The 25219-nt window shown below is 50.9% G+C and overlaps 8 protein-coding genes across 8 annotated transcripts; 5 read left to right on the forward strand and 3 right to left on the reverse strand.

Annotated features, from left to right (window-relative positions):
* Positions 1-1702: 1702 nt before the first annotated feature.
* ALTATR162_LOCUS8474 (uncharacterized protein) lies at positions 1703-2426 on the forward strand (the record flags this gene model as incomplete). Its single annotated transcript, XM_043316104.1, has 2 exons — positions 1703-2088; positions 2147-2426. The coding sequence occupies 2 exons, from the start codon at positions 1703-1705 to the stop codon at positions 2424-2426; spliced, it is 666 nt and encodes a 221-aa protein (XP_043172039.1).
* Positions 2427-3655: 1229 nt separating this feature from the next.
* Positions 3656-6352, forward strand: ALTATR162_LOCUS8475 (uncharacterized protein; the record flags this gene model as incomplete). The annotated part of the gene is made up of 1 exon (XM_043316105.1): positions 3656-6352. One exon carries the CDS (start codon positions 3656-3658, stop codon positions 6350-6352), a length of 2697 nt encoding a protein of 898 aa, XP_043172040.1.
* A 75-nt stretch (positions 6353-6427) lies between these two features.
* Positions 6428-7807, reverse strand: ALTATR162_LOCUS8476 (uncharacterized protein; the record flags this gene model as incomplete). The annotated part of the gene is made up of 2 exons (XM_043316106.1): positions 6428-6976; positions 7055-7807. The coding sequence occupies 2 exons, from the start codon at positions 7805-7807 to the stop codon at positions 6428-6430; spliced, it is 1302 nt and encodes a 433-aa protein (XP_043172041.1).
* A 1076-nt stretch (positions 7808-8883) lies between these two features.
* ALTATR162_LOCUS8477 (uncharacterized protein) lies at positions 8884-10324 on the reverse strand (the record flags this gene model as incomplete). The annotated part of the gene is made up of 6 exons (XM_043316107.1): positions 8884-9096; positions 9138-9192; positions 9247-9559; positions 9609-9792; positions 9844-9977; positions 10207-10324. The coding sequence occupies 6 exons, from the start codon at positions 10322-10324 to the stop codon at positions 8884-8886; spliced, it is 1017 nt and encodes a 338-aa protein (XP_043172042.1).
* An 839-nt stretch (positions 10325-11163) lies between these two features.
* On the reverse strand, positions 11164-12604 carry ALTATR162_LOCUS8478 (uncharacterized protein; the record flags this gene model as incomplete). The annotated part of the gene is made up of 3 exons (XM_043316108.1): positions 11164-12211; positions 12260-12401; positions 12454-12604. The coding sequence occupies 3 exons, from the start codon at positions 12602-12604 to the stop codon at positions 11164-11166; spliced, it is 1341 nt and encodes a 446-aa protein (XP_043172043.1).
* Positions 12605-12799: 195 nt separating this feature from the next.
* On the forward strand, positions 12800-13770 carry ALTATR162_LOCUS8479 (uncharacterized protein; the record flags this gene model as incomplete). Its single annotated transcript, XM_043316109.1, has 2 exons — positions 12800-13043; positions 13136-13770. The coding sequence occupies 2 exons, from the start codon at positions 12800-12802 to the stop codon at positions 13768-13770; spliced, it is 879 nt and encodes a 292-aa protein (XP_043172044.1).
* A 7350-nt stretch (positions 13771-21120) lies between these two features.
* Positions 21121-22571, forward strand: ALTATR162_LOCUS8480 (uncharacterized protein; the record flags this gene model as incomplete). Its single annotated transcript, XM_043316110.1, has 3 exons — positions 21121-21242; positions 21322-21455; positions 21547-22571. The coding sequence occupies 3 exons, from the start codon at positions 21121-21123 to the stop codon at positions 22569-22571; spliced, it is 1281 nt and encodes a 426-aa protein (XP_043172045.1).
* A 607-nt stretch (positions 22572-23178) lies between these two features.
* On the forward strand, positions 23179-25037 carry ALTATR162_LOCUS8481 (uncharacterized protein; the record flags this gene model as incomplete). The annotated part of the gene is made up of 6 exons (XM_043316111.1): positions 23179-23307; positions 23362-23428; positions 23483-23581; positions 23642-23767; positions 23820-24254; positions 24310-25037. The coding sequence occupies 6 exons, from the start codon at positions 23179-23181 to the stop codon at positions 25035-25037; spliced, it is 1584 nt and encodes a 527-aa protein (XP_043172046.1).
* Between the last annotated feature and the right edge of the window lie 182 nt (positions 25038-25219).

A 25219-nucleotide genomic window follows, 5' to 3' on the forward strand; every position in this document is an offset into this window, starting at 1 on the left:
GTATTGCGCCCCATTCAAGTTATCTCCACCCTTCTCCCAAGCTATCATCCCATCGCGAACCTTTTCACCTGCAGGTCCAACGGGAAATTATCTTTCATCTGCTTCTCGTAAACAACGATCGCCGACTGTACGGCGAACATGACGTTTCCCCAAAAGTTTACCTGTTTCTCTTCGACAGTCCGCTTCTTCTTGACAGGGCGTGACTCCCTGATGACTGGTGTCTTATCGACCGCATGATCTACGTTCACAGCTTCATCTTCGTCCTCCTGGAACTTTCTTCGTCCTGCTTGCTTTTATATACTTGTGCTCGACCTGGAAGCCGCGCATCTGTGAAAGTGAGACAGGCACCAGTGGAAACCCGGCCCATACAGGTCGCACACGGCCGTTGAATGTCTTCGTGTACGTTGGCAGTTCCTGTGAGTGATCGACTACACAAGACAATCAGTATTACGGTAATACTCAGAGGTTTTTCCGAAGCGTATCTTGATACTCCTCACAGTCTTCAAGTGCGGCAGAGTGTTCCACCTCCTCAGCCTTGTGCGCCTCCAATTCCAAGTCTGCTCTGGCTAAAATATCTCCGATGCAAGTGCAGTAGATGATCGGACACGTGATGTCCAGAAATTGATAAACGAGAGGTTCACAGGCTAGGCAGAAACGTACGCGCCGGTTTGAGGCGAATGGATATATCTGCCCCCGAAGCAGGAACTTTTTTCCAAATCAGACCAAGTTCCCTGTTGCATTCTCTACAAAGGCCAAGAAGGGCTTTGCTCTTGGAATCGACGGTTGGTTGGCAATGATAGACTTCATAGCAGGCCCTGCAAGCACGATAGGACTCATGTTGTTTGGATCGAGCACCCAGGGCGGCTGCGCGCATCGTTACGAACGACACTTTGTTCTCAAGCTTGTAACCCTGTGAGTATGCGTAGTCATCCAACGGACGGAGATGGCCATGTGTCTGCGCGAGATGGAGTGCGGTCTTGTAGTCGATAGCCTGGATGATTCCACAATGAACGTGTTGGAATAGATCCAGTAAGCGTCTTGGCCGTTTGACTCCCTTGAGACCTTGAACAACAGCACTGGTCCCTTCTATGCTTTGTGTTTGTTCGACGACTCAGATTCCGGTAGCCATGTCCATGTTGAATGATTGGGTGTTTTGGTCCGAAGGGAACTGTGCTCTGGAGTCTTACGCACTTGCTGCAAAATTAGAAATGAGGTTAGCCAAGTGCAAGAAAGCTAGGTTTGTTCGAGAGTGCTCTGTACAAATCCGGTATACGACTTAGAGCCCCAGGGCTATCTGCTCGGTGATCAGCGCTCGTTTGGGTAAGATCACCAGACTCGAGCAATGTCATCGGTTTGTTAATGGACTTGGGCTCATCATCTTGTTGTGTATCGACGCGATTTACTTCTGTACTAATGCAATTGTCTTCGACATCACCATACGTGGCGGACGACGGCAATCGAGCCATGTTGATTGTGACCACCTGATGCAATGAACAAAGGCAAATCAGTAAAGTTACAATAGTTGTTGGAGATGGCTGTGGGGAAGTAGGGCTGATCTAGCGGGACACGCCATCACGTGTATCGACTAGCGCGCTTTTTGCGTAAACACAGCGATGGAGGAGGTAATGCAACTACGATAACATCTACTAGCCGGCTCCACACAAGACTGCGATCCATCGTATTGATCTGTGGTTATAGCATCATGCCTACCGCTACGAACCCAAATTCGCGCTCTCCATCTCCTACGCCCGCCCGGCCTATCGCTGATGCGCCTGGCCCGCGCGCGCAAGGTCTGATCAATGTCTTTAATCAGGCCTCAAAAGCGACTCTAGACAAGTGTTCAGCCAAGAACTTTGCTTCGTGCTTCCCGACGGCCGCGCAGTATAGCCCAGAAGTGCTTGACAACCTGAGAGGGCAGATCGTTGATCAGCTCGACCGGACATGGAAGACCAACTTCGAGGATATCATGGAGAGGAGGAATGTTGTTAAGCTTCTCAACTCGCTGGACCAGTGCATAGAAGATGCGAAACTAAGGAAGAAACGCGCCGAAGCAAATGCCAACGGTGGACCCGTAGAGACGCCTGTGCCGTGAGTGTTACGAATGCGCCAACTGCTGTCGCTTTCGAATACTGATTCATCGACATAGACCGCATACCCTCACTCCGTCCGAAATACATTTGGCACACCTCATGCCTTTCCTAGAGAAGCAAGCGACAGAGATGAACACTAAGCTTGTCGAGACTCAGCAGTCAAACACCGAACTGCTTTCGACCGTTACCGCCCAGCGCGCCGAAATAGAAGCCCTAGTACGAGGTCTAGAGAATGTTATACAAGACCTGGATGCTAGCGCACAGATAATGGCTCAAGACGATGTGCAAGACTTGAGCAGAGAGACTAGGGATCTTGAGATGGAGATGCGGACATGATGCTGGAGGAAGAGGCAATACCTTCAAGACTTCGTAGATGTTCCTACATCGAACATGTCGAAAAGCATCGCGACCCGATCCCAACTGCGCCACAAGCTCAACTATCAGCGACAGATTGCCAGCATCAGATCCGAGTACACCACCCGACTACAAAAATAGGGTTCTCATTAGAGTCAGGCACGGTTGGTTCGCATGGGATATACTCTCGACTCCATACGCATAGAGCTGAGGAGGGCATCATGCGACATGTGGTGGAATGAGAGTATGGCATCGGGCACACCGCTGTCGCATAACAGCAGTCGCTGTAGATGGGAGGACAAAAAGAAAGCGCTACATTGTAGAAAGCAACCCCCTCGAGCCCAATGAGGCGGTGTCTTCATTGCGGATACCTGGGTCTACGTGAGTGTGTGGAGCGGTTAACATGGCTATTCAGTCACCCTTCCAAAACAGACAAATCTCAACTCGATTAAAAATTGCGGGATATCTCGCCGTTCGCTCCATCATTCATATACGCTTGCTTGATCAACCCACTTGGTGACTGAGTATAACAAGATGTAGAAGATACTGAAGAACGCAAAATTGGGCTGAATGCGATACCATTGCGAGACTTGTCGCAGACGAAGGACTTTGTCATGCTTCAATGTCTTACTTCACAGCGCTTACGCAGACGTTGAAGTATTGTGTTGGCAAGAGGCAGGGAAGTCGCTCCTAGCTTTGGGGAATGTGTGGGGTAGCTCTTGCCGGAGGTCATTCAACCGAGCCGACCCCTCGAACATGCTCATCAACAACGGTTCCATACGAAGTCTCGCCGCCTCGATTACGTAGTCGGGTTCTCTAAAAGGTGTCGTATTCCGGTCAATCGCAAGTATCCATCATGACGCTTTTGTGGAAATCAATGTTATTGGAGGGCAATTTGTGGAGAAGATACCACCCTTGATGCGGAGAGTGAATACCCGTACCTAAGAAATATAGGGACCTAAACCGCCAACCTACTCGATTAGGGTAGTTTCTGGGGTAAATCTGCGGCTCGCTAGGCTAATGCCTCATCCCAAGTATATTCTGTACCTGGCGCGGAAGATACCGACCAGGCGTGAGGGGCAGTGACGCAGGAGGAAAATGTGATCCAGCTCTCTTTGCAGTAGTCGGCCATTACGCTGTCAAAGAAACTATAAGAACGTGGGGCATAGCTGATGGCTTACAAGGCGAACACAGCTTCGTCATTGTCTAGCATGGCTACTAGGCTTATTTGCTTAGGGTTCTTATCCCTCTACAGCGATTTAGCAGGAGCATATGCTGTACAAACACGAAACTACGATACATCATCTACCGGTCGTGAACGTGTGAGTATCAATACAGACTGGCGGTTTTGGCGATCTGAGAACAATCCGGATGGAATCACCTACGACAACCGCACCGACACGCCTCAAGAGAACGTCACATACTTAAGACCATGGATCCTCCCAAGCGCCAACGAGTTCATAGACGATGCGACGAAACACTATGAAGCCCCTTCCAATAGCCCTGTTGTCAATATACCGTACGTGCAACCCTCCTTCGATGACAGTTCATGGGAAGATGTTACATTACCGCACGATTGGGCCATCAAGGGGCCCTACTACGTCGGAGATCCAACTCCTATTACAGGTGGAATGGCAAGACTGCCATCGCAAGGAGTAGGATATTATCGAAGGAAGCTACTTATGACGGATGAAGATGCAGGAAAGGTTATCTACCTTGATGTCGATGGTGCAATGTCATACGCTATGGTATGGCTCAATGGTCATTTGGTGGGCGGCTGGCCGTATGGATACAACTCGTTTCGTCTTGATCTCACGACTTATATACAGTCAGGCAACGACAACCAGCTAGTAATCCGGCTCGACAATCCTGTGGACTCTTCGAGATGGTACCCAGGTGCTGGCCTTTACCGAAATGTTTGGTTGACGAAGGTCCAGCCGGTTCATGTTGCAAACTGGGGAGTTTATGTCACGACCCGAGACGTGGGTACAGAGTCTGCGACCATCGACATTGCGGTCCAGGTGGAAACCAAAAGCAATGCGAGCCAAGAGGTTGAAGTTGCCACTAACGTACATATTTACGACGCAAAGGCAAAAAAGATAGGAGAGAAGGTGGCAGAATTTCCTAGGATGAGTCTAATGCTATCTGGAAGCAAAAGCTCCGTGAATACTACAGTCACGATCGAAGATCCTCAACTGTGGGGACCTCCGCCAAACCAAAAGCCGAATATGTACGTCGCTGTTACTAGCCTATTGAGCCGCGATAGTAGCGCTCCAGTCGACACGTATGAGACGCATTTCGGTATTCGTTCTTTTACCTATAGTGGTGAAGGACTTTCCGTCAACGGAGAGCACCTACGGATACAAGGCGTAAACCAACACTGCCATGACCTTGGGGCACTAGGTAGTGCATGGAACGATCGTGCAGCTAAACGCCAACTGGAGGCTCTACGAGAACTCGGAGTGAACGCTATCCGCATGGCACACAATCCGCCAGCACCAGAGCTCCTCGAGATGACTGATAGCATGGGTTTCGTAGTCATGGATGAAATCTTCGACAGTTGGGAACGAAAAAAGACAGACAACGACTTCCACCTCATTTTCCCGGAGTGGCACGAAGCAGATCTTCGCTCCTTCATTCGAAGAGACCGCAACCATCCTTCCATTTACTCCTGGAGCGTAGGCAACGAAGTTGGCGAGCAAACATGTTGCGGAGACCGAGGCTACGAGATAGGTCGCCTACTAAACGACATTGTCAAATCTGAAGATTTTACCCGACCCGTTACAGCATCCATGAACGTAGCGAAACCAAACATGACATTCCCCGAGGCCTTCGACATCCTCAGCTTGAACTACCAGGGTGAAGGTATCCGCGATACACCTCAGTACTCATTCACAAACGGCACGCGGACCCCGCCACAGTACAAACCCTTCCACGATGCCTTCCCCGACAAGCTGATCGCGGAAAGCGAATCTGCCGCTGCACTAAGCTCACGAGGTACCTACCTCTTCCCCGTCACAGATCTCAACAGTGCCCCAGTAAACGACACAAATGGTGGCGGAAACTCGTCTCTCTACTACGTATCCGCATACGAACTCCACACCGCAAACTTTGGCTCCTCAGCTGACAAAGTCTTCGCCGCGCAAGACGCGAATCCCATGGTCGCGGGTGAATTCGTGTGGTCTGGCTGGGACTACCTAGGCGAGCCGGAGCCGTACTACGATGCTCGCAGTTCGTATTTCGGTGTCATTGACCTTGCTGGGTTTCCAAAGGATCGGTACTATCTGTATCAGGCGAGATGGCGGCCAGATCTTAGGATCGCGCATGTAGTACCGCAGCATTGGAATTGGCCGGAGAGAGTGGGTATGGTGACGCCTGTGCATGTATTTACGAATGCTGAAGAGGCTGAGTTGTGGGTTAATGGTGTATCTCAGGGGAGAAAGAGGCTGGGTGTATCACAGTACAGGGTTAGATGGGATGAGATTGTGTATCAGCCTGGTGAGGTCAAGGTAGTAACGTACAAAGGTGGAGAGGAATGGGCGACGGAGAGTGTGAAGACAAATGGGCCTGCGACTGCGCTGCGGCTCACGGCCGATCGAGATGAGATTATAGCTGATGGTCTGGACCTTTCTTTCGTCACGTTGGAGGTTTTGGATAACAATGGCGATGTCGTGCGCAATGCACATCATACCGTTGACTATGCGATCGAAGGGCCAGGGGAGATTTTCGCAACAGACAACGGGTTCGAAGCGGACTTCACTCCTTTCCCATCTCTGCAGAGAGATGCATTTAACGGACTAGCATTGGCTATTGTGAAGGCAAAGAAGGGACAACCAGGTTCGTTGACAGTCACTGCCAGGGCAGAAGGCTTAGAGGTGGGCACTATCACTATTACTACAAAGGGGTAGATATAGATACTCTGTCCAATTGATCTCGCAAACAATTCAATAGTATCGCTCGGTTGCGCAGTTCTTCTCCAAGATCTACGGCATATAGCACTTGAGCAACGAACCCAAACTCAGTTCACTCCCCGTCTGCAACAAAAGGTTCAACGCGCCAGTACCAAGATACACAGGGCACTTGATCGCCTGCGCCTCGTCAACAGCTTGCCTCAGCTTCTCCACATACCCTCCAAGCGCCTTCCCTTTGCCATCCTCTTTGCCTTCTAACACTGCAATCATCTTCGCGCCCGCATCTTTGAACATACTACTTCCACCCGCAGCATCACATGCCAATTCGTAGAACTGCGCCAATGGAATACCGACGTGTTTGGCTAGGGAAATGGCTTCAGCGGCAGATACCAGGTGGATGCCAGTTAGGAGATCAACGACAAGCTGGAGTTTAGCTTCTTTGTCCTCGGTTGAGAGATTGCTTTGGATGCTCGTGACAGGTTCAGAGGTCCACAGGCGGACGATGCCGGCATCGTCATTAGCGCCCCAACCGCGGTCAAGCGCAGAGAAGTATACTTGTTCGGCGGCTGAACAGAGGGTTGCTGGGAAGGCTACGCTGCGGGACATGGATGTGATGATTCCCTACATTTCTCATTAGTACACTGTCATGTCGTTTTGTATCTCCAAAATATATGACTTGAGGAAAGCGGAGCGACTTACAGTATCCTTCAAGATAATCGTCACAGCACTCGCTCCTGGAAAGTAATCCTCCTTCAAAGTCCTCTGACTACGATTCTCAAACATCCAACTCCACCCTGTACTACCCAGCACCTTATCATACACGTCCTTGCCGTTCAAGCCTAGTCTAGCAGCGAAACCATATGCTTCGCTGAGAGACAGAATCTGAACTGCCGCAAGGACTTGATGAACCATCTTCATATTGCTACCAGCGCCAATACCGCCATCGACAATGAAGAGCTTGGAAGGCGCGGACATCTCTGCTAGCAACCATTGACCTTGCTCAAAAGCGGCAGATGAGGCACCGGCCATGATGGACAAAGTGCCATCTGCTGCTCGGCCTGCACCACCGGAAACAGGCGCATCAATGAAGAAGATATCGTCCCGGCCGATATCTACTAGCTCCTTCTCTACACTCTTCGCGTACGCACTGGGTACCGTCGAGCACAGCAAGAGCGTAGCTCCCTTCGGCAGCGCATTCACAATGCCGTCTTTGTCGAAAAGCGCGGGTTGAGCTTGCATAGCCGAAGCGACCATGACGATGTAGAAAGGCTTGTCTTTTGCGGATTCCGAGAGGGAAGACGATGGTGTGCCACCGGCGGCCTTGAACTTCTCGAGCGAAGGTGGGTAGACGTCGAAACCGGTTACGGGGTAGCCCTGCTTGACGAGATGCGTTGCCATGCCCATGCCCATGGCGCCTAAGCCACAGAAGCCGATTTGAGGTTTGGATGACATTGTTGTGGTGTTTGAACGGATTCCGTTGTTTGATGTTTCCAGAGTATCCGGTATCAATACTGGTGCTAAGCGTCGACGGACACTGGTGCTCAAATTGTGATCTGTAACCGCAGTGGTAGATCTTCGTGTTCCTCTTTCTTCCGCTATAGCCAATGCCTGACTCTTTCTCAAGTACGATGTTGTAGATGCAGAACTTGAAGTTGGAGGTTTTGAGTCAAAACGTCAAGGACAAAAGATCGACCACATACATTTCTGGTATCACTCCACCTGGCCCGACGTCACGCACTACCCTCCTTCCCCAGAAAAAAATGCCTTGGGCCGGCAAAAGACCCGTCTTCGGTCATTGACATTCATCCTGGTTGCCCCGCACTACGAGCGAAACCGGCAAGGCGGGGTATTGCTCACCCGCCGAAAGTGGGTCGTCGGCAAATGACCGATGGCAGTCTATGTTGGGGAAGCCGGATGCACAGAGAATGGATGGTGAGCTTCGGCGTGTGCGCCGCCCTGAGAATGTATCTTTTGGATATGGTAATTGTCTGTGGGCACCTTAAGGTCTAGGTTCGGGTTAGTGCATGCCGTAGTTGAAAACCCGTCTTGAGTCAAAACAAGTAACGACAGTCATCTTGATGAAAGGTAGGTTTCAGAAACTGTCAACTGAGTAAGTACACATGTCCTATCAAAACGATCCCAAGAGTTGCTCGTCCTACTAATTATATCCAGTAGTGGTAGAGGACTAAACTTAATAACAAGGATTGCAGATGTCGCCCACTTTTCCAGAGAAGCATATATATTATTCTCATTACACTATTACTGCAAGTTCCCTATGAAGGTACCGCGCGTGAAAATCGTCAAAAAGTTATGATATCCGTATACGCGAACTGGACTTCAGCTTCCAGTGAGATTAATCATCCAGAAAACTTTCCATCACATAGCCCAAGCCACATGAAATGGATATATTGAACCCAAAACTGCAGTGTCATCGCTCATTCCATCAGGGGTATAAGTCGTCAGTCCTTGCGAAGACGGACTATTAGTGGACAGAGAGTGGAACACTGCTCAAGCTGTCAGTGGGACGTCTAAGCAGCAACGACCCTCTCGTCTTCACGACCGCGCTGGTGCTCACTAGCGATGGTGGAGTTAATATCGTCATCAAGGTCCTCACGGTCGTCGTAGCCGTTGCCCTGGTGCTCGGCGGCAGGGATCCACAGGCCAGATTCCCTATCGAGGGCCTGGTCTTGGCCAGAGAGGTCGACACCCTCACCCATGTTGCGGTTCTGGTTGCGGCGGCGCTGGAGAGAGTGCGCGATCGCTGGGAGAGCTTGGAGGAGACGGAGGCGTTCTGGGACACCCAGTTGGTAAGAGCATCCTCACAGTCTTGGATGATACTGTAGTGTGTCAGTAGATGTTTCTCTTAGGGGAAGGGAAGAGGATTGACTTACGCCTTGCTAGCCTCGTAGCCGTCGTAAGCTTGACGGGTCTCTCCGGGAGTGACCGGTGTATCATCAACAAGCTCGAGAAGGTGCTTTCCGTAGCCGGCAATGATGGCGAGCTTCTCGCAGTGTTCGCGCATGGCATCGAATTGATATGTGAAAGCTGCCTTGAGCTTCTCACGGGTGATGTTGGAGAGCTGGGCTTCGGCGACAAGAGACTCGGCCTCAGCACGTACGAGCTCCTGTTCGAGGACAACAATCTTGGGGGAGTTGGGCTCCTTGTACTTCAACTGAGCGATCTGGTCGGTGATCTTCTGCTTGCCTATATGATTGTAAGCGTCGCTCTGGTAGCGCGCATGTGGTTGACTTACGGTCACGGCTGGGCTGGACGGAAGCCTCAATATTGCGAATGCTCTTGATGGTGACACGGTATTGATCGTAACGGTCAACGTACTGGTCCTCAAGCTCACCAATTTCGTAAATGAGGACACCGAGCTTGTCAGTGACATCAGAGACGTCGTCGTCGCAAGCCTCACCCCAAATGGAAAGTTGTTGCTGTGTCCAGTCAGTATTACGTAGAGTTGCACAGAGGTGGTGCAGACTTACTGCGACCTCCATACGCTCTCTAGAAACCAGCTCCATGCTACGCATGACGTTCTTCTCCATCTTTACAAGCTGTGACAGCTTTTTCGCTAGGTCGGGTCCGAAGGCACCGGCAGACTTATGGCGGAAGGTGTGGCCTGCATAGGAATCAAGCAGTTAGCGACTATAGCATAGAAAACCACACTTGCAACACCCCGGTAATCATCCGATAAGATGCACTCTTGGAGTAGGTGTCGTCGTTGCATTATGCGACAAGGCGCTGTTCGTGCGGTGTGCTAAGACGACATTGCGCAGTCGTCATCACTCGCTTTTCGCGCGAAATAGAGTGAAGACGAATACAAATGAGCGCATATATGAAATACGTACCAATATTGGCCTTGCCAAAGAAGCGTCCGCTCTTGGTCGAGGACGAAGGAGGTGGGGGGCTCTGAATCTGCGACGCCGTGGGCGCGCGAGACTGGCGCATACTGTACGTTCGGTGCATCTTGGCTTCGGTGTTGTGGTGATGTATAGAGTGTAAATTGGAAGAATGCGGTCGTGTGTGAGGTTTTTCAAGGTGTTGTGTTGATAGGGGAGGCGCAGAGATGTCGCAGTATGACGGAGGTTTTGTTTAGGGGAGTTCAATGACGTAGACCTTGGTTAGCCCCACTTTCCCGCGGCGATCATGTTCTCGGGCACGCTACCCTCACATCATTTGCACATCCTCCACACTGCAACATTGGCAATCCTGGATCAGCGTAGGGCATCCTTGTATTTTGCTTAACTTCAATGCTCCAATTGCGACCCTCGCCTGCGAATTGTACGCACATATAAGGTACGTCTCATACACAGTTAGGCAGCAGTTGCCCTGCTTGCGCTGATCTAGGCTGGGGCCACAACATTTGGCGCCAGTGGCTATGTCCTTTCCGGATGAGTGACGTTGGTGTGTGCCTGTCTTCGGGACCCATGGGCGCCATGACAACCGCGCTACCAAGGAATCATCTTTCCATATACCATTACAAGCAGCCATTCATGTCGTTTAACAACCATGCTGGGTATCTACTAAGGGTCGAGCGTTTTCATTTTGCGACTATCTCAAGTTTGCGCAATGCGACAACTCCATGGCAGTGGTGAGGTTACACAAGACGGTGTGACTTCAAAGCCGGGCGTTCCGCGACCTGTTTGGATAACGCTGGTGGGAAAGTGACTATCTTCTTGATTCCAAATTAGGTCATGCTACAGCAAGCATTGGCCAGTGACAGAACCTTGATTTTCCCAAGGTCTAAAGCTGCCCACCTATAACCCGTGCATAAATCATTAGGGTATATTGTTGATTCACCGTACTCAAAACTGGGAATGTAGTGCTCCGCCGTGAAGCTGATTGGCGAAGATGCTGAGAATACTCCCAGCTTCGCCGAGGCCATTGGTTAGGCGCAAAGCCCAGAAGATAAGTTCGCCCTCCCGCGGTGACCGACGGTGGTGCACAGCTAGGGATGCTAAGCCTACTGCGAGCACGGTTGTTACACCTACCAGGGTGTTGATGAACAATGGAGATGGAAGCTCAGATTTGATGTGCTTTGATACCACCAGTGGCTCCGAGACAACGACGTTGTTCCGACGTGCGAGGAAAGACAACCCAGGCATATTTCCCAAGATCTCCTTTGCGCCGGATAGTGTACTCGAGGCAAAAGTTTCTGACCTTGCTGCCCATGGTAGAGATGTACTTCTTGGTGTCTTCATCGCACCGGTGGAGACGGACCAGACATCTGCAGAATTGACCTGTTCACTGCGGAACAGAGCCTTGTATAACCTGCCTAGGTACGCTCCAATGCGTGGGTACTTGGTTTGGATGGTCTCTCTGAGCCATGCCTGGGGCACTGGCGGGTAGTACAGCAAGGACAAGTACCCGAAGGCAAGGCAATCCAGACTCGAGGGCTGTTCCCCACGGAACAGGTAGTCGTGTTTCCCCAATAGATCCGACAATGGATCCAAGAGTTCACCTGACAGAGCATCAAGTCTGAAGCGCGCGGCGTAGACCTGACCACCTAAGAGGCCGCCAAGTCCCTTTCCACGTCCCATACTCATGGCATTGGGTTGGCTTTCAGTAGGTATGCCGGCTGCTCGCTTGGCGGCCTCATATTCCGACGAGGCAGTTCCTCGACCTGGCGCAAACCCCTCCTCAGCTGTGGTGTCCACATCCAGACTACTCAACCCCATGTGCGCTGTCCTAGCTCTAGCGAGGTCGCGTCGTTTCGGAGGAACGGTGTAATTGGCATACCATGGTAAAATGGCGGTATATGCGGACGAGGTCGTAGTGTTGTAGTTTTCGGCGGAGACGTAGAGGGATAGATCGATCAGAGGGGTTGCTGTCGATTGAAGAAACGTGATGAAACTGCGAATACGTTAGAGTAAAACTTATAATTCGTACATCGGTACCTACGCAGTCCTGTCGGTCTGCTGCCGAGTTGATAAGTTGACATCAAGGTCATTGGTAACTGTAGGGTAGTTGCGAAGATATGCGACAATATCCTCGAAGCCGGAAGCGGTTGCGACATCGTCATCGAAGAGTATCGGTAAGCTCTCTACGTATATGTAAGAGTCTGCTTTAGTCACGGTAGGTCATGGATTCTGTACCTGTGGTGCCAACTGTGGGGTTGTGCTCTACGACCAGTGACCATTCTCCTCTTGGGACGACACGCTGACAGTAGGCGATCGTAGCTATGCATTCAGGCTCTATTGAAGGGAGCCCAAAGGCTGGACCCCATACATGAAGCTCAAGCACCATGTCTGGTGCTGTGTTGCGGTGCGTCGTGTGCTTGTCAGGTGTTAACGCATACTTTCCGACCAACTTCTGCGCATGCCGATCGGAACTAGCGTCGGAACGCTCGCACGTGAACACGCATCATCATTGCTCATTCCTCAACTGGCAGTTGCATACACTCACTTACACCATCAACATCATATTATCCGGTCTGCTAATATGGCACCACTTCGACGGTACTTGCGAATCACGAAGCATTCTGTCTTGGAGGTTCGCATCTACCTTGACCGACCCGCTGATGCTGAGGCATGGCTCTTGAAGCGCGATGACCCAGCACTACCACGCGTCATCCAGGCCATACGACCGCTTGTACTGCCCAAGCTACGAGAGGAAAATGAGCGGGGTAGAGGCCGAGGCAGTGCCAAATCGAAGAAGAAGGGCGTGAAGGATGTCGTCGTTGAAGGTAAGCTTCATGGAAGTTTGATATCGTATCCACAATACAGGCATCCCCGCATCGATGCTGCAGTCTTACTCAGACGGCTAACCTCACGTCAGATGACTTCGAGGTTTCCATCTTTTTGACGGACCTATCCTCCCGCCACTCCGTCTTGACCAAGCAAAAGATCTTCAAGGACAAGGCCCGCATCCAGAGCAACTCGGGGAAACTCACCAACTGGCTGACAACCGGCACTAACGATCAGCCTGTCGTTATCAATGAAGATGCCGTGGATCCGATAGTTATCAGAGAGGAAGATGATGATGAGCCCATTAATCTTGCTGACATCCCCGCAGCTGGCCAGCCTGGAAAGCAGCCTAAGCGTTCAGCACGTCAAAGACACCGAAGAGGCAAGAATGAGGATGATGCACTGAGTCATCGCAGCGATAGCGAAGGTTCGGATTTGTTCGTGCCTGAGCCCACCAAGCGAAGTCGGACCAAGGCTCGTACAGAGAATGCAGACCAGGATAGTGACGATGAGCCACAGGCGGATGACAAGAAAAAGCTTGGTCTCAACACATCATATGATGGCTTCAGTATTTACGGCCGTATATTGTGTCTTGTCATTAAGCGCCGTGGCGTACGAAATGTGGCAGGAGCAAGTGGTGCAACTTCAAGCCAGGCTATGCTGGAGAATTGGGTTTCGACACAAGCTGTGGCAGAGCAGCTTGACGAGGACGAGGACGCCGTTTGAATAGAATTAGCATCACCGTACTGCATGACCGCCGTCGAAACAAGATAGTAGGATCTCGCTGCAGACTGATACGACTACGAGCTACTGGGGACAAAAATAACAACGCCAGCCACGATTCGCCGACCCTGAACACGATGAGTTCTTGACAGGCTTCATCCACGTGGACGCACTGTGCTGAACGGGCCTGAACCATTGCACCGGATAAATGCGCGGTCCTTCAGGAAGCCCTTGCGCATGAGGTGGCTGCCTTAGTGAACCATTTTCCCAGACGGGTACGACATGCGCCACGGTACTCGCGCACCATTTTGTGTGTGCACGTTTAATTTTTTCTGCAAACGTGGTAAATGTCCCAATTGGGACTTGATGAGGACAATGAACCTGAAACCAAGCACAAAAAGGGGTAGATTTGTCCGCACAGGTGGATAGACGGCTCTTCGGAACGATTAGACGTGTCACTGCATCTATAACCGGGTTTTGGACTCGATCGCAACGCTGAATTTTGCGTCAAACAGGTCGTTGATCGAAAACATCACTGGGGAACCACTGCCTTGGCGTATGTAGACTCGGTCATTCTTCGGCATGAACCTATCCGAAGTCTCGTCTTTGTCTTCTCTGAGTGCTTCAGCAGTAGCGCTTCGGTCTCGCCGGCCCCAAAATGGGTGGCGCAGCATATTCGCTTTCGCCCGAAAAGAAAAAAAAAGGCGCGTGAGCCACATAAAGTGCAGTAGCGGCGCCGCGACATGTTGCGCGTACCTGCAGCAGTGTGCCTCAATAACCTTCTCCACACCAAGCTATTGATCTGCTGATGACGATCAGCCTAATCATCGGTATCGGACCATGGCTGCCAAATTACGCCAGAATCGACAACTCATTCTATAATGACGTTGTGATCGGCTAGCCACCACGACGAACGCGGAGCCGGTGGATAGAGTTCAATACCAATACTGCGTACTTTTTTGCGCCGACGCGGACATCGTGATTGTTGCTGGAAGCAAGCCTGCATGGAAATCATGAGAGGCTTATTGATTCAAGCAGCCTCAGCTGAAAAGTATGTCAGCCAAAAGCGCCGTTAATTTTACGTGGTAGACAGCCGTTCCTGCAGCACCAAGGGACCATCTAGGAAAGCGTGGCTTCAATCTGATTACCTGTCAATTAACGGCAGACAGGCTAACGCTCGGTCTTTTCTCGCTTCTCCGCGGTGGCCAGTTGGTTGGAACGCTTGTCAGCCTTAAACGTCTTTTGCTGGGACCAGATTTTTGATGCTGTGGCATGTCACGATGTCTTTCGCATTGGACTGTAACACCTGCGCAATCCTTCCCCACTGTGCTGAAACGGCAGCTCTGTGGAAGCGTCGAGACTGGACTACTGAACTACCGAAGGGGGTGGCGATGGTGAGGACGATACTTTCTGCGTTAAGCTTTGACGCACGAACTGCCCCTGTAAATGTGATCGCTTACTGCCAACGATGAACACATTGCTGGAGACCTCTCCTGGTGGGCATAGGAAATCCTTTTGCTTGTTGCGCACAGGCTGTCAGGGTCCTGTAAACACCTCGATAATCGTGATTTTCATATGGCAAGTTGCAGGGGGAAAGGAATGCATATTGCGAATGTCAATCAAACAGACGCCTATCTGAAGTCAGACGTAAACCCTGTCAAGTCCACGTGGAGTTTGACCACATGCGACATGCGACATGCGGTGCTCTGTCCGTCTCTTTGGAATGGTTGACTACTGCGCCAAGTAGCTGCATGGCGCCCGTTCAACTCTCTCCTTCCGGATTAGCCGAACATCCATGATAACCTTTATCGAGCAGCCACTGCCAGCCAGTTGTGGTCGCCGGAACTCTTTGAGAAACAGGGCACACTGGGCGTCGGCAGCTACTCCTACCTCGGACACAAACGCGAGCCAGGATTAATACGAGTCGCACGAAGACGGCAAACCAAAATGACAAAAATAATCATGACATACCTTTGTGAGGTGCTTTGCATTCTCAGCCTAGTTGCCCACGAACAAACGTGTATACCCCGGCCAGCTGATTCAGGGTAACAAGAGCAAAGTCATGCCTTGACCTCACACCGCCAGCACGGGCGCGAGCAACTGTGGACATTGTGGAGCGGAAAATTCTAGGGGGCTTCGAAATTGGGTAGAAGCGCCAAAGAAGCACGGGAGAAGGTCGGCATAGGCGCTAGATCTTCGTCCTGCGCTGGAGGTCGGTGGGTGTCCGACGTTGGCAAATAGGCGACGTCGCAAATTGTGTGACGGAAATTTACTGTCAATGTGTCAGAATTTGCTCCTGGCGCGCACGGCTGCTGGAACCGAGCGATGCCTGTTCCTGAAGTGCTCGCAAGCAAACCCTCTTGCAAGCGGCCTCAAGGCGGCGACTGATCCCAGCCCTGCGCACCGTATAGGTGAAAAGGAGGACTACGTTTCATTCATCACGACCGTTCGCACTAGCCATGTCTGCTAGTAAAAACCCGGTAATGTCAGGGAATAGGTGATGTCAGATTTGTGAAGACACTTCCCGTGGGTCAATCATGCCTCGCTGGGCCTGCTGCCTTGCCTGGAGGATGATGCGTTGTACGAACGACATGCCGCGACGGCAACAATACTGCGACAGGATTGGATCAACACGATCTTCACGCTGTCACGAGGCCGATGAAACGACAAGGCGGTAACGCGCAAGTTCGTGTTTCTTCTCCCCCCTGCTCATTAAGTGACCAGGATTAGCGATGTTTCGGCGTGCTTTAGCTTATGCACCAGCCAGGAGCCACCCCTTTCCTGCTCATCAGCCCAACGCCTCTTTCACCGCTTGGGCCGTGCCATGCCCTGCCTAGCATTATTACACACATCGTCAGAGTACGTAGCTGACCGACATTTTGGGGGTCTGCAATCTGAGCACAAACATAAATACGTTGACCCCCCACCATCGGAGAGTTCGTTTCATCATCCAGAGCCGAAGACTACAACATAAAGAGTATATCTCTACAGCCTACCACGACTACAACAACAACATCATCATCCATCCAATACTCCAACAACCTACTCAACACTTCCGCTCAACACCAGCCTAACAGCTCAACCTTCAACTCAACACAATGGCCGCCATCATCTACGACGAGTCCAACATGGCATCGCAGAACCTCCCACCCTGCCCTGGCCCACCACCAACCCGCCCGCTTCCTCCTGTCCCATCGAAATAGACATGGACATCAAGTCTATCCAACCACGTTTGTCCTGTTCGACCTACACTTGGCTTTGGCGCATTTCAACATCGATATTCACTCCGCACTCTTATCCGAAGATCCATCAGCGCACTCCACCTTAATACTCTACCATCCGACATCGACCCGCACATTGCCGCCTGGTATGCCGCCATCATGCAGTGCATCTGCAGCATCCAGTACGATCTGATCTTCGACGCACTACGTGCCTCAGACTCAGAACAAGTCCCTGTCACTCACCTAACATCGACCATGATTTCCGGTTAAAAGCAGACTAAGCTTGTCTTCGAAGAACGATTCGACACCAGTTCAGCCTTGGATTACAAGCCTCCATATTACGCCCTGCAACCATGTGGCATTGCTGCATGTACCAGGACCTGCTCGTCTGACTTAGGTCGGAGCATCGCCACGATTGCATATTCACACGCGCTGGCTCGGGTGTCCGGAACGATCCTTCTCTATAGACGCCTATTTCATTTTGGCATATACACACCACAGTCCTTCTAATATTGATGAGCGTATTACTTGCTTTGGAACATGCATTAGCTGGCGCTTGGGATTGGTTGTGTGGCATATTAGCATCATCAGCTTTTGGAGTTCTATATTACTGGTTAGGAGGCATCATAGCCAGGAGGAATACCCAATATCGTCTCGTAGCATTAATTGTTTGATCTCAGATCAATTACACTCATCTGTTCTATTTTTGTTCAAAATGAAACGTGCACGCAATTTGCTTCTACAATTTCCTGATCACTAATCCCTCAGCCCTCAGCAGTTTACTTGGGGGCTGAAAGTGATGCCCACTCGGGCGCAAGCCTTCCAAGGCATCTTCCGCTCGAGACGCTGCCAGGTCCTCAGCACACGCGATAGTTCCCGTGCACACCATCTTTGCTACCCGCTAAGGCACATGGTTGCGATAGGATCCACCGGTGCTTCACAAGCGCTGCAGCATGTTCGAGCGATCAGGTATGCCTCCTCCACAATCAGGCACCTGTACATTGCAAGCGCTTGGCCATACACACGTGGGCTGTGTGACGTAGTCTTGACAAGTTATAGTGGAGGGCCAATAAGTCGACTCGTTTAACTGTGTTGCATATTCAAGTGTCCCGCAGCTACCGAAACCTTCCGTGTGACCGGTTCACCTTTGGAAATCACGGCACCACCCCGGCATGTGCAGGAACGTCGATACTTGCCGCAGCTTCATCTTGGAACGCTAATCAGCTGGGACGGATATGGCCTCACACCATGAATGCGAATATTGGCAGGCCATTTTTGGTGGTTTGGCTCGGTTGCGCTTGCCTAGCTCCAACCACGGCCATGTAGCCGTTCAGGCACAAGTGCATGCTTCTAGGAATCCATGCCCTGCTTTCAGGTGAGGCAGATGACTCCTCTACACGCATAGCCAACCATCAGCTGCATCGCTAGTCTTACGCAGACGTGCGACTACCATACGCTAGATCAACACCGTCCTTCACCATTACAGCTTCGCATGTTGCACGACTTCACCGCTCAGCAAGACGTGCCCGCAACTCCACAACCGTTAGCGGTCTGCGTTGCAATGCACTATCCACCGAAGGATAGTAACCCCCTCCTTCATCGTCATTGTCAACAACAAGCAGCGCATCCCGCGGTTACACAGTAAGTACCATTGTCGTGCCTACGCCGCAATTTGGCACCAATCTCCACCCCTCCGAGCGGGTCCGCGCAAACCACGTTGGGGGGGCAGCCACACACCAAAAGTAGCAGCACCCTGACCATGTTCGACCTCTGATACTCGGATGAGCAGGCCGAACATTCGCAGTAGGCGAACAAACCTTGAAAGACGGCTCAGCTTACAACGTACAGTTTGCCCATGTCCGAGGTGACGACCGGAGTTCCTCGCTCATGGCGCTCAATAAGCAATTAGACTTTTGAACTGCGCCTTCGTCCTCCGTCCTCTACCGTTGAAGCTTGAGTTATTGGCCCAAGACAACAAGGCTACATTCCGGTCTGACGAATACGGACTCTAACAACCATGCAATCGGTCCTCCACGCGCACACAGACCTATCGCTTAGCTATCGAAACTCTCTCAGCACCGATCGTGCTAAATTTACAGAGCGAAGTGCGTAGTCATGTCTGTCAGACGTCAACTCATCCTCCAAGAAGCGAGGCGTTCCATGTACGCCCTCGGCTGATGCAGACTGCGCGTTGCCGTGTGTGCTACGTGTGGAAACCTGCAGTCGTCCTTCGATACATCAACCTTACGCAAGCAAGCGCACATCAATCACATGCCCATGCAACCCTTCTGTGTGCGTCCATGTGCATGCTGCTCAATCCCTGGCAGATCATTCTGACTCACGTCCGCAATTCCACAAACCACGTTCCTTTTTCGCAGATCGTGGGTCCGCGGGCAGAGCATGCAGCCTTACTTTGCTGGTGCCTGCCACGTCCCAGCGCTGGAGAAGTCTGCTCTCAATCCACCCACGCACTCGGCCTTTTTTAGGAACCTCTCCGGCGACTAGGTTACTCGCTGTGAGTCACCTTCAGCGGTGTACCCAAGCTGTCACCGTTACGACACGGACGCCGTTGCGATTTGGCCGTTGTCCCTTGTCGCTATAACCTGGTCCTCGGATCTTGTCGCGCAAAAGGGAAAAGCCGTTGATTCTGTAACTGCCGGTTGCCGCTGTAGAACCCTTACATTTCTCACCGCTGTATATGCACTAGGTCATGTGCAGTCTACGACGCAACATCTGTGAGGAGCATTTTCAATCTTGTGACTTGTTGTGTGGGAATTGCGATGTTCGCCTATCACACTCCTACTGGTGATCATTACGCAGATACACCGCCAGCCAAGCATTGCGGCTGTAAGCGAACCGTCACGGTCACTTCAAAGGAAGACCCCAGCACGGCAAACGTTGTGTCCGGTTAATCAAGCTCGGCGCAATTATTTTCTTCTCTTTTTACCTCGCCGAATGATACCGGTGATCATTGTGATAATTCCGTCACCGTAACCGCCACCGACAAATTTCCGCCATGTTCATGAAGATCATCCAAGCAAGCCTTGGACGAAATTTCTCTTACCTGCCTACTGCAGTGTATGATATGCAATGCCTGCAAGATATAGTACGACAACAAGGATGGGGGCACTCCTTACACTTCGCTTGCGCAATCTGTTTCGCAGGCATTCAGGCATTCGTGGACATTACAGTTCCACACCCACTCTTTCCCACACAATCGTGTGTGGTGCCCTGTCGATCAAACAGCAGCGTCCTGAACATGCCGTTCATGCACGTCGTCCGATATGGCAAAGTGGATTCTCTCACCACCACGTCTGACATGTGAAACAACTCTAGTCATTATTCGCGCCCTGATTCAGTATTTGCCACACTTGTTATCGCCGCTGTTGCCGCTGGCCTCGGACATTGCTGACTTACATGATCTACAGAGGTGGAAAAATTTCCGCTTCGGACGGTGTCTCCAGCCTCGGACATTCGGTAGATGCAGGTGTAAAGGCGGTGCTTATGGTCATTAGCCGGGCTAGCAAGTTTGAGGCGTGCGAAATTAGATTCGGCCTATCTTTCAGGCATCAGAATATGCATTCTCCCGAGCATGGCTGCCACACTGTAGGTTCAACTAGTTGAATTATACCTTATCGACACGGCTTGGAGGACGTAAGCAAGGAACGCCCCACGCTCCTGGTGCAAGATGCTGTATCCGGCTGAAGTGTAGTATATTACCTCCACCACACACCAACTGCTTATGCGGGTCATCAATTCTCGGCATACCTACTCGCACTATGTTTATCTGAACTAATCGAGAATGCAGACCTCTTGCTCTCCCCTCAACATTTTGGCTATGTTGGAGTTGTACTGACATTGCCATGGAGTCTATCGTCTAATTGCACAGCCACAGATGCTACTTGGAAGTTGAAGGTACCTTGGTGTTCCGGACGGACGAACAGGCCAATCATTGGCTTGTCCCCGCACTCCAACCGCACTGCATGCGACGCGCAAGTTCAAGGCAACGCCCCGTTACGAGGTGACAGTAAGCAATGGAATATCTTATTTTTCTGTAGACAGAAATTTGTCTCCTCTTCTCCAGTCTTATACTGCGAAGTCGTCGCTTTTCACATTACGTACCTAGTCAAACATGGGACTCGTCGACTGGTTGAACTCCAGCGCTGAGTTTACCGAATGGGCCGCTGGACGCAAGCCAGTAACGAAGAATTCGGATGCGCTGCGTTTCGGTATATTGGGCGCTGCTAAAATTGCGTATGTCCACGCTCTGCTCTCTTTATCAAAACGAGGAAGTTGAGATAGTATCTTGGAGCTAAATTGAATCGTTGAATAGTCCGGTAGCTTTGATCATCCCAGCGCGCTCACATGCAGATGTCATAGTCGCTGCTGTTGCAGCAAGAGACAGAACGAGAGCGGAAGCCTATGCGAAGAGGTGGGATGTTCCGATTGTTCATGATAGTTATGAAGGTAAGCGAACCAGGTGATAATATTCCTCCAGTCCATGAGCACCAACTACGCCTACTCCATGCTACTGTAATATCATGCTGATCCATCGCAGCGTTGATCAACGATTCGTCAATTGACTGTATATACAACCCTTTACCCAACGGGTTGCACTACAAATGGACGCTCGCCGCCCTCAAGGCAGGAAAACACGTTCTACTGGAGAAACCTTCCGTCTCCAATGCGCAAGAGGCACGCTCTCTCTTCCGTCACCAACTTCTCAGGGCTCCAGATGCCCCTGTACTTGTTGAAGCAAGTCACTATCGATTCCATCCCGCTTGGCATCTCTTTCTGGCGCAATTCGAACAGGCAAACGTAGAGAAAGCAAGTGCTCGTGCGGGAATACCGAAAGGAGCTTTTCCCAGCACGGATATCAGGTATGACTACCATCTTGCTGGTGGCGCTGCAATGGACCTAGGACATTACACCCTATCTGCACTACGAGGTGTCTTCGGAACAGAGCCTACAGCTGTCACCTCTGCAACACCTCACTTTATTCACCCAACACAACATGAGCTCTGCGATCGAGCTATGGACGCTACTTACACCTTCCCTAACGGCGGTAGCGGTCACGTTCTATCCGATCTAAGTGCTCGAGGCGGCTACTGGTTCTCGTGGCTAACATCAAGCTGGCCAAATTTCAGTGACCTGCTTGCCTCGATCTCTGTAACTTTACGTCCTGAGAACCTCGAAACAACAGACAACGGTCTACAAAAGTCTAGCCAAAAGGTGCTTGTGTTCTGGGGCTTCATGGGCCCGCACTCTTACCATCGCATCGATGTCACCACTACAATTACTTTGCGCGATCCCTCCTCTGGCAAAATTGTCAAGGAAGAAAAGAAGACGGAGTACAAGAAAGCGTACAAGTGGCCAGAGGGCATGGGTGGAGAGCAAAAGGGTGAGGACTGGTGGTTTACGTATCGGTACATGCTTGAGGAGTTTGTGAATAGAGTTAAGCGGAGAGAGGGAAGTGGTGCGTGGATTGAAGGTGAGGAAAGTATTAAGCAGATGGAAGCTACGGATCGGACTTATGAGAGAGCTGGCATGATGGTTAGGCCTACGAGTAAGGAGTTGGAGTAGGTAGTGATGGTAATGGAGATGCAGTGTTGTGTCATCATTTCTGTATCTTTTGTCAGATAAGGCTACTGGAATTCGGTATACGAGCTTGTATGGCAGGGGTCGGCCCTTCAACTTACCATACCTAGGTAGCTCTATTGTCTAAGCATATGCACATCTTAACTTACATGCACTGCTCACTTTCAGGAATACTAATCATCCATGCCTCTGAAGTGTCTGTTGCATTGTGTGAACAGACGCGTTGATTCCTTCCATGATACCATGTATTTGGGGTCTGCGCGTACCTCCCCCGCACGAACACAACCAACACCACGCTACGCGTCCTTCAGAAAGCCTCACCGCACGATAAGACAGTAAGCAAATAGCTCCAAAGCAGAAGGCAGATACCAAGCAGCGACAAGCTTCTCCAAGCCTGCACAAGCCTTGCGTCTACCTGCCTGTATAGGCATCGCTCGCTGTACGCCTTGCCCCACTTTGAGGTACGAATGAACATGACGCGATGGCATAGCTTCACATCCTGGGAGCCGGGAAGCCGAGCTTGAGTACTGTATAAAAGCTTTGTTGTATTCCCGAAGTGTTCTGGTATGTCCACTGAGAAGTAACAATCGACATGAGGGTTTTAACGTTGGTTTGCAGTTTCGTGGCCTTGGGGTCTACGACTCCGGCTCCGGCATCATGGCAGGGCAAGAGACAGGCTACTGAAGCGCCGGCTTACGAGGCGCATACGATTGATCAGCCAGTAAGTCACCATTTGTTCAATTGACCATTGTGTTTGTGCTGATTGTTGTTGCAGACTGATCATTATCCGGAAAGTGATCGCTATGTTCCTCACACCAATGCTACGTTCAAGCAGCGCTACTGTCAGTATAGCTTTGCTGCAAATATGCCCACCATACCCTAACAACATATTTCAGTTTTCGATTCGTCGTATTACAAGTCAGGAGGCCCCGTGTTTCTCTACATTGGTGGAGAGACGAGCGGAGAGTCACGCTTCTCCAACTTGCAGACTGGCAGTAAGTAACTATAACGGAACACACTCAATACCTATGGATAGGCGACTAATCTTTTCCCAGTCATCCAGATTCTCATGGAAAAGTTCAATGGCCTTGGTGTGATTCTCGAGAATCGGTACTATGGAGAAAGCTACCCGTATAATTCCAGTACGACGGATGAGCTGAGGTTCTTGACTACCGAGCAGAGTAAGCAATATACATGTCTAAGCTATGATACCCACAAACTGATTTTGAACAGCGATTGCCGACAACGCCTACTTCAGACAGCATGCTACCTTCCCCGGCGTCAACGCCAGTCTGAGCAGTGCTGACACCCCTTGGATCATGTATGGCGGTTCGCTTGCTGGCGCCCACACCGCGTTCACCATGAAAACTTACAACGATATATTTGCTGGAGGTATTGGTAGCAGTGCTACCACCCAAGCATTGTTCGAATACCCTCAGTGGTATAATCCTATCATGAAGTTCGGTCCTGCAGATTGCGTATCTAGTATTGTCGACATCATTGACAAAATTGACGAACTCATCTGGAGTGGTAACAAGGATGGTATTCAGCAACTCAAGGAGATCTTCGGTCTCGGTGCGCTGCAAGATCTGAGAGACTTTGCCATGACGATTGCATTCCCGATTGGTGGTCCGATGAACTATCCCACCAACACATGGCAAGAACTCAGTAAGTGATGGTACTTTTCAGGGTCTTTGTGAGACACTTACTGATCTCGTTACAGACTGGTCCGATCGTTACGGTTCCGAAGACTTCTTCAACTTCTGCTCTAACGTGACGAACATCAACCCGCCGGCAAACATCAGCAGCGTCGACATGGCGCTTGCCAAGTACTCCAAGGGCGAAGCTTGGACTGGATTAGGTGGATACGCCGATTACGTGAAGAAGACGCTCATTCCCAACTGCGAGAGTGGACGAATCGACAGCACGGACGAGGGCTGTTTCGGCACGCAAAACCAAACATACTACGCCGATCCCACAAACGGAGCAGCGCGTTCATATCTGTACTCAACCTGTTTGGAGTCTGGTGGTTATCAAGTAGCGCCCACGAATGGCCCATCCCTCATCTCCCGCGTCCTCCAAGTTGACTACACCCAGCAATGGTGTACTTGGGCTTTCCCACCTGGCGAGCACAACAGCATCCCTGCAACCCCTCAATTGCATTACTACAACAAGTACGGAGGCTGGGACGTCCACGCTGAGAATCTCGCTCTGATCGATGGAAACACCGACGTCTGGCTTGACCTATGCTACCATTCGAACTTGGCATCCCAGCCTAGGATTAGTAGCGATAAGTACCCGAGCTACCTGATTGCGGGAGCTGGACATCATTGGGACAGCTATGGAATCAAGAATGTCAGTGCTGAGCCTGACTATATCAGGGAGGCGCATTATTGGGAAGAGAGGACTGTGAGTCGGTTTTTGGAGTTCTGGGCAGAGAAGGAACATTAAGTGGTGACAAGTAGACAATACGTCTTGTTTACCTACGGCTTTAGATAGGCTATCGAAGATATCGTATGCAGCGCTTCAATGCGAGGTACATCAACCAGCACAGATCATTCATCTCCTTACTTCGTTCGGATACCGTGAGTCTTCAATGTTGACATGCGCCCCACTGGGTTCTGTGAGGGCGC

This window comes from Alternaria atra (genome assembly GCF_907166805.1).
Source record: "Alternaria atra isolate CS162 genome assembly, contig: 29, whole genome shotgun sequence".
Classification (NCBI taxonomy): Eukaryota; Fungi; Ascomycota; class Dothideomycetes; order Pleosporales; family Pleosporaceae; genus Alternaria; species Alternaria atra.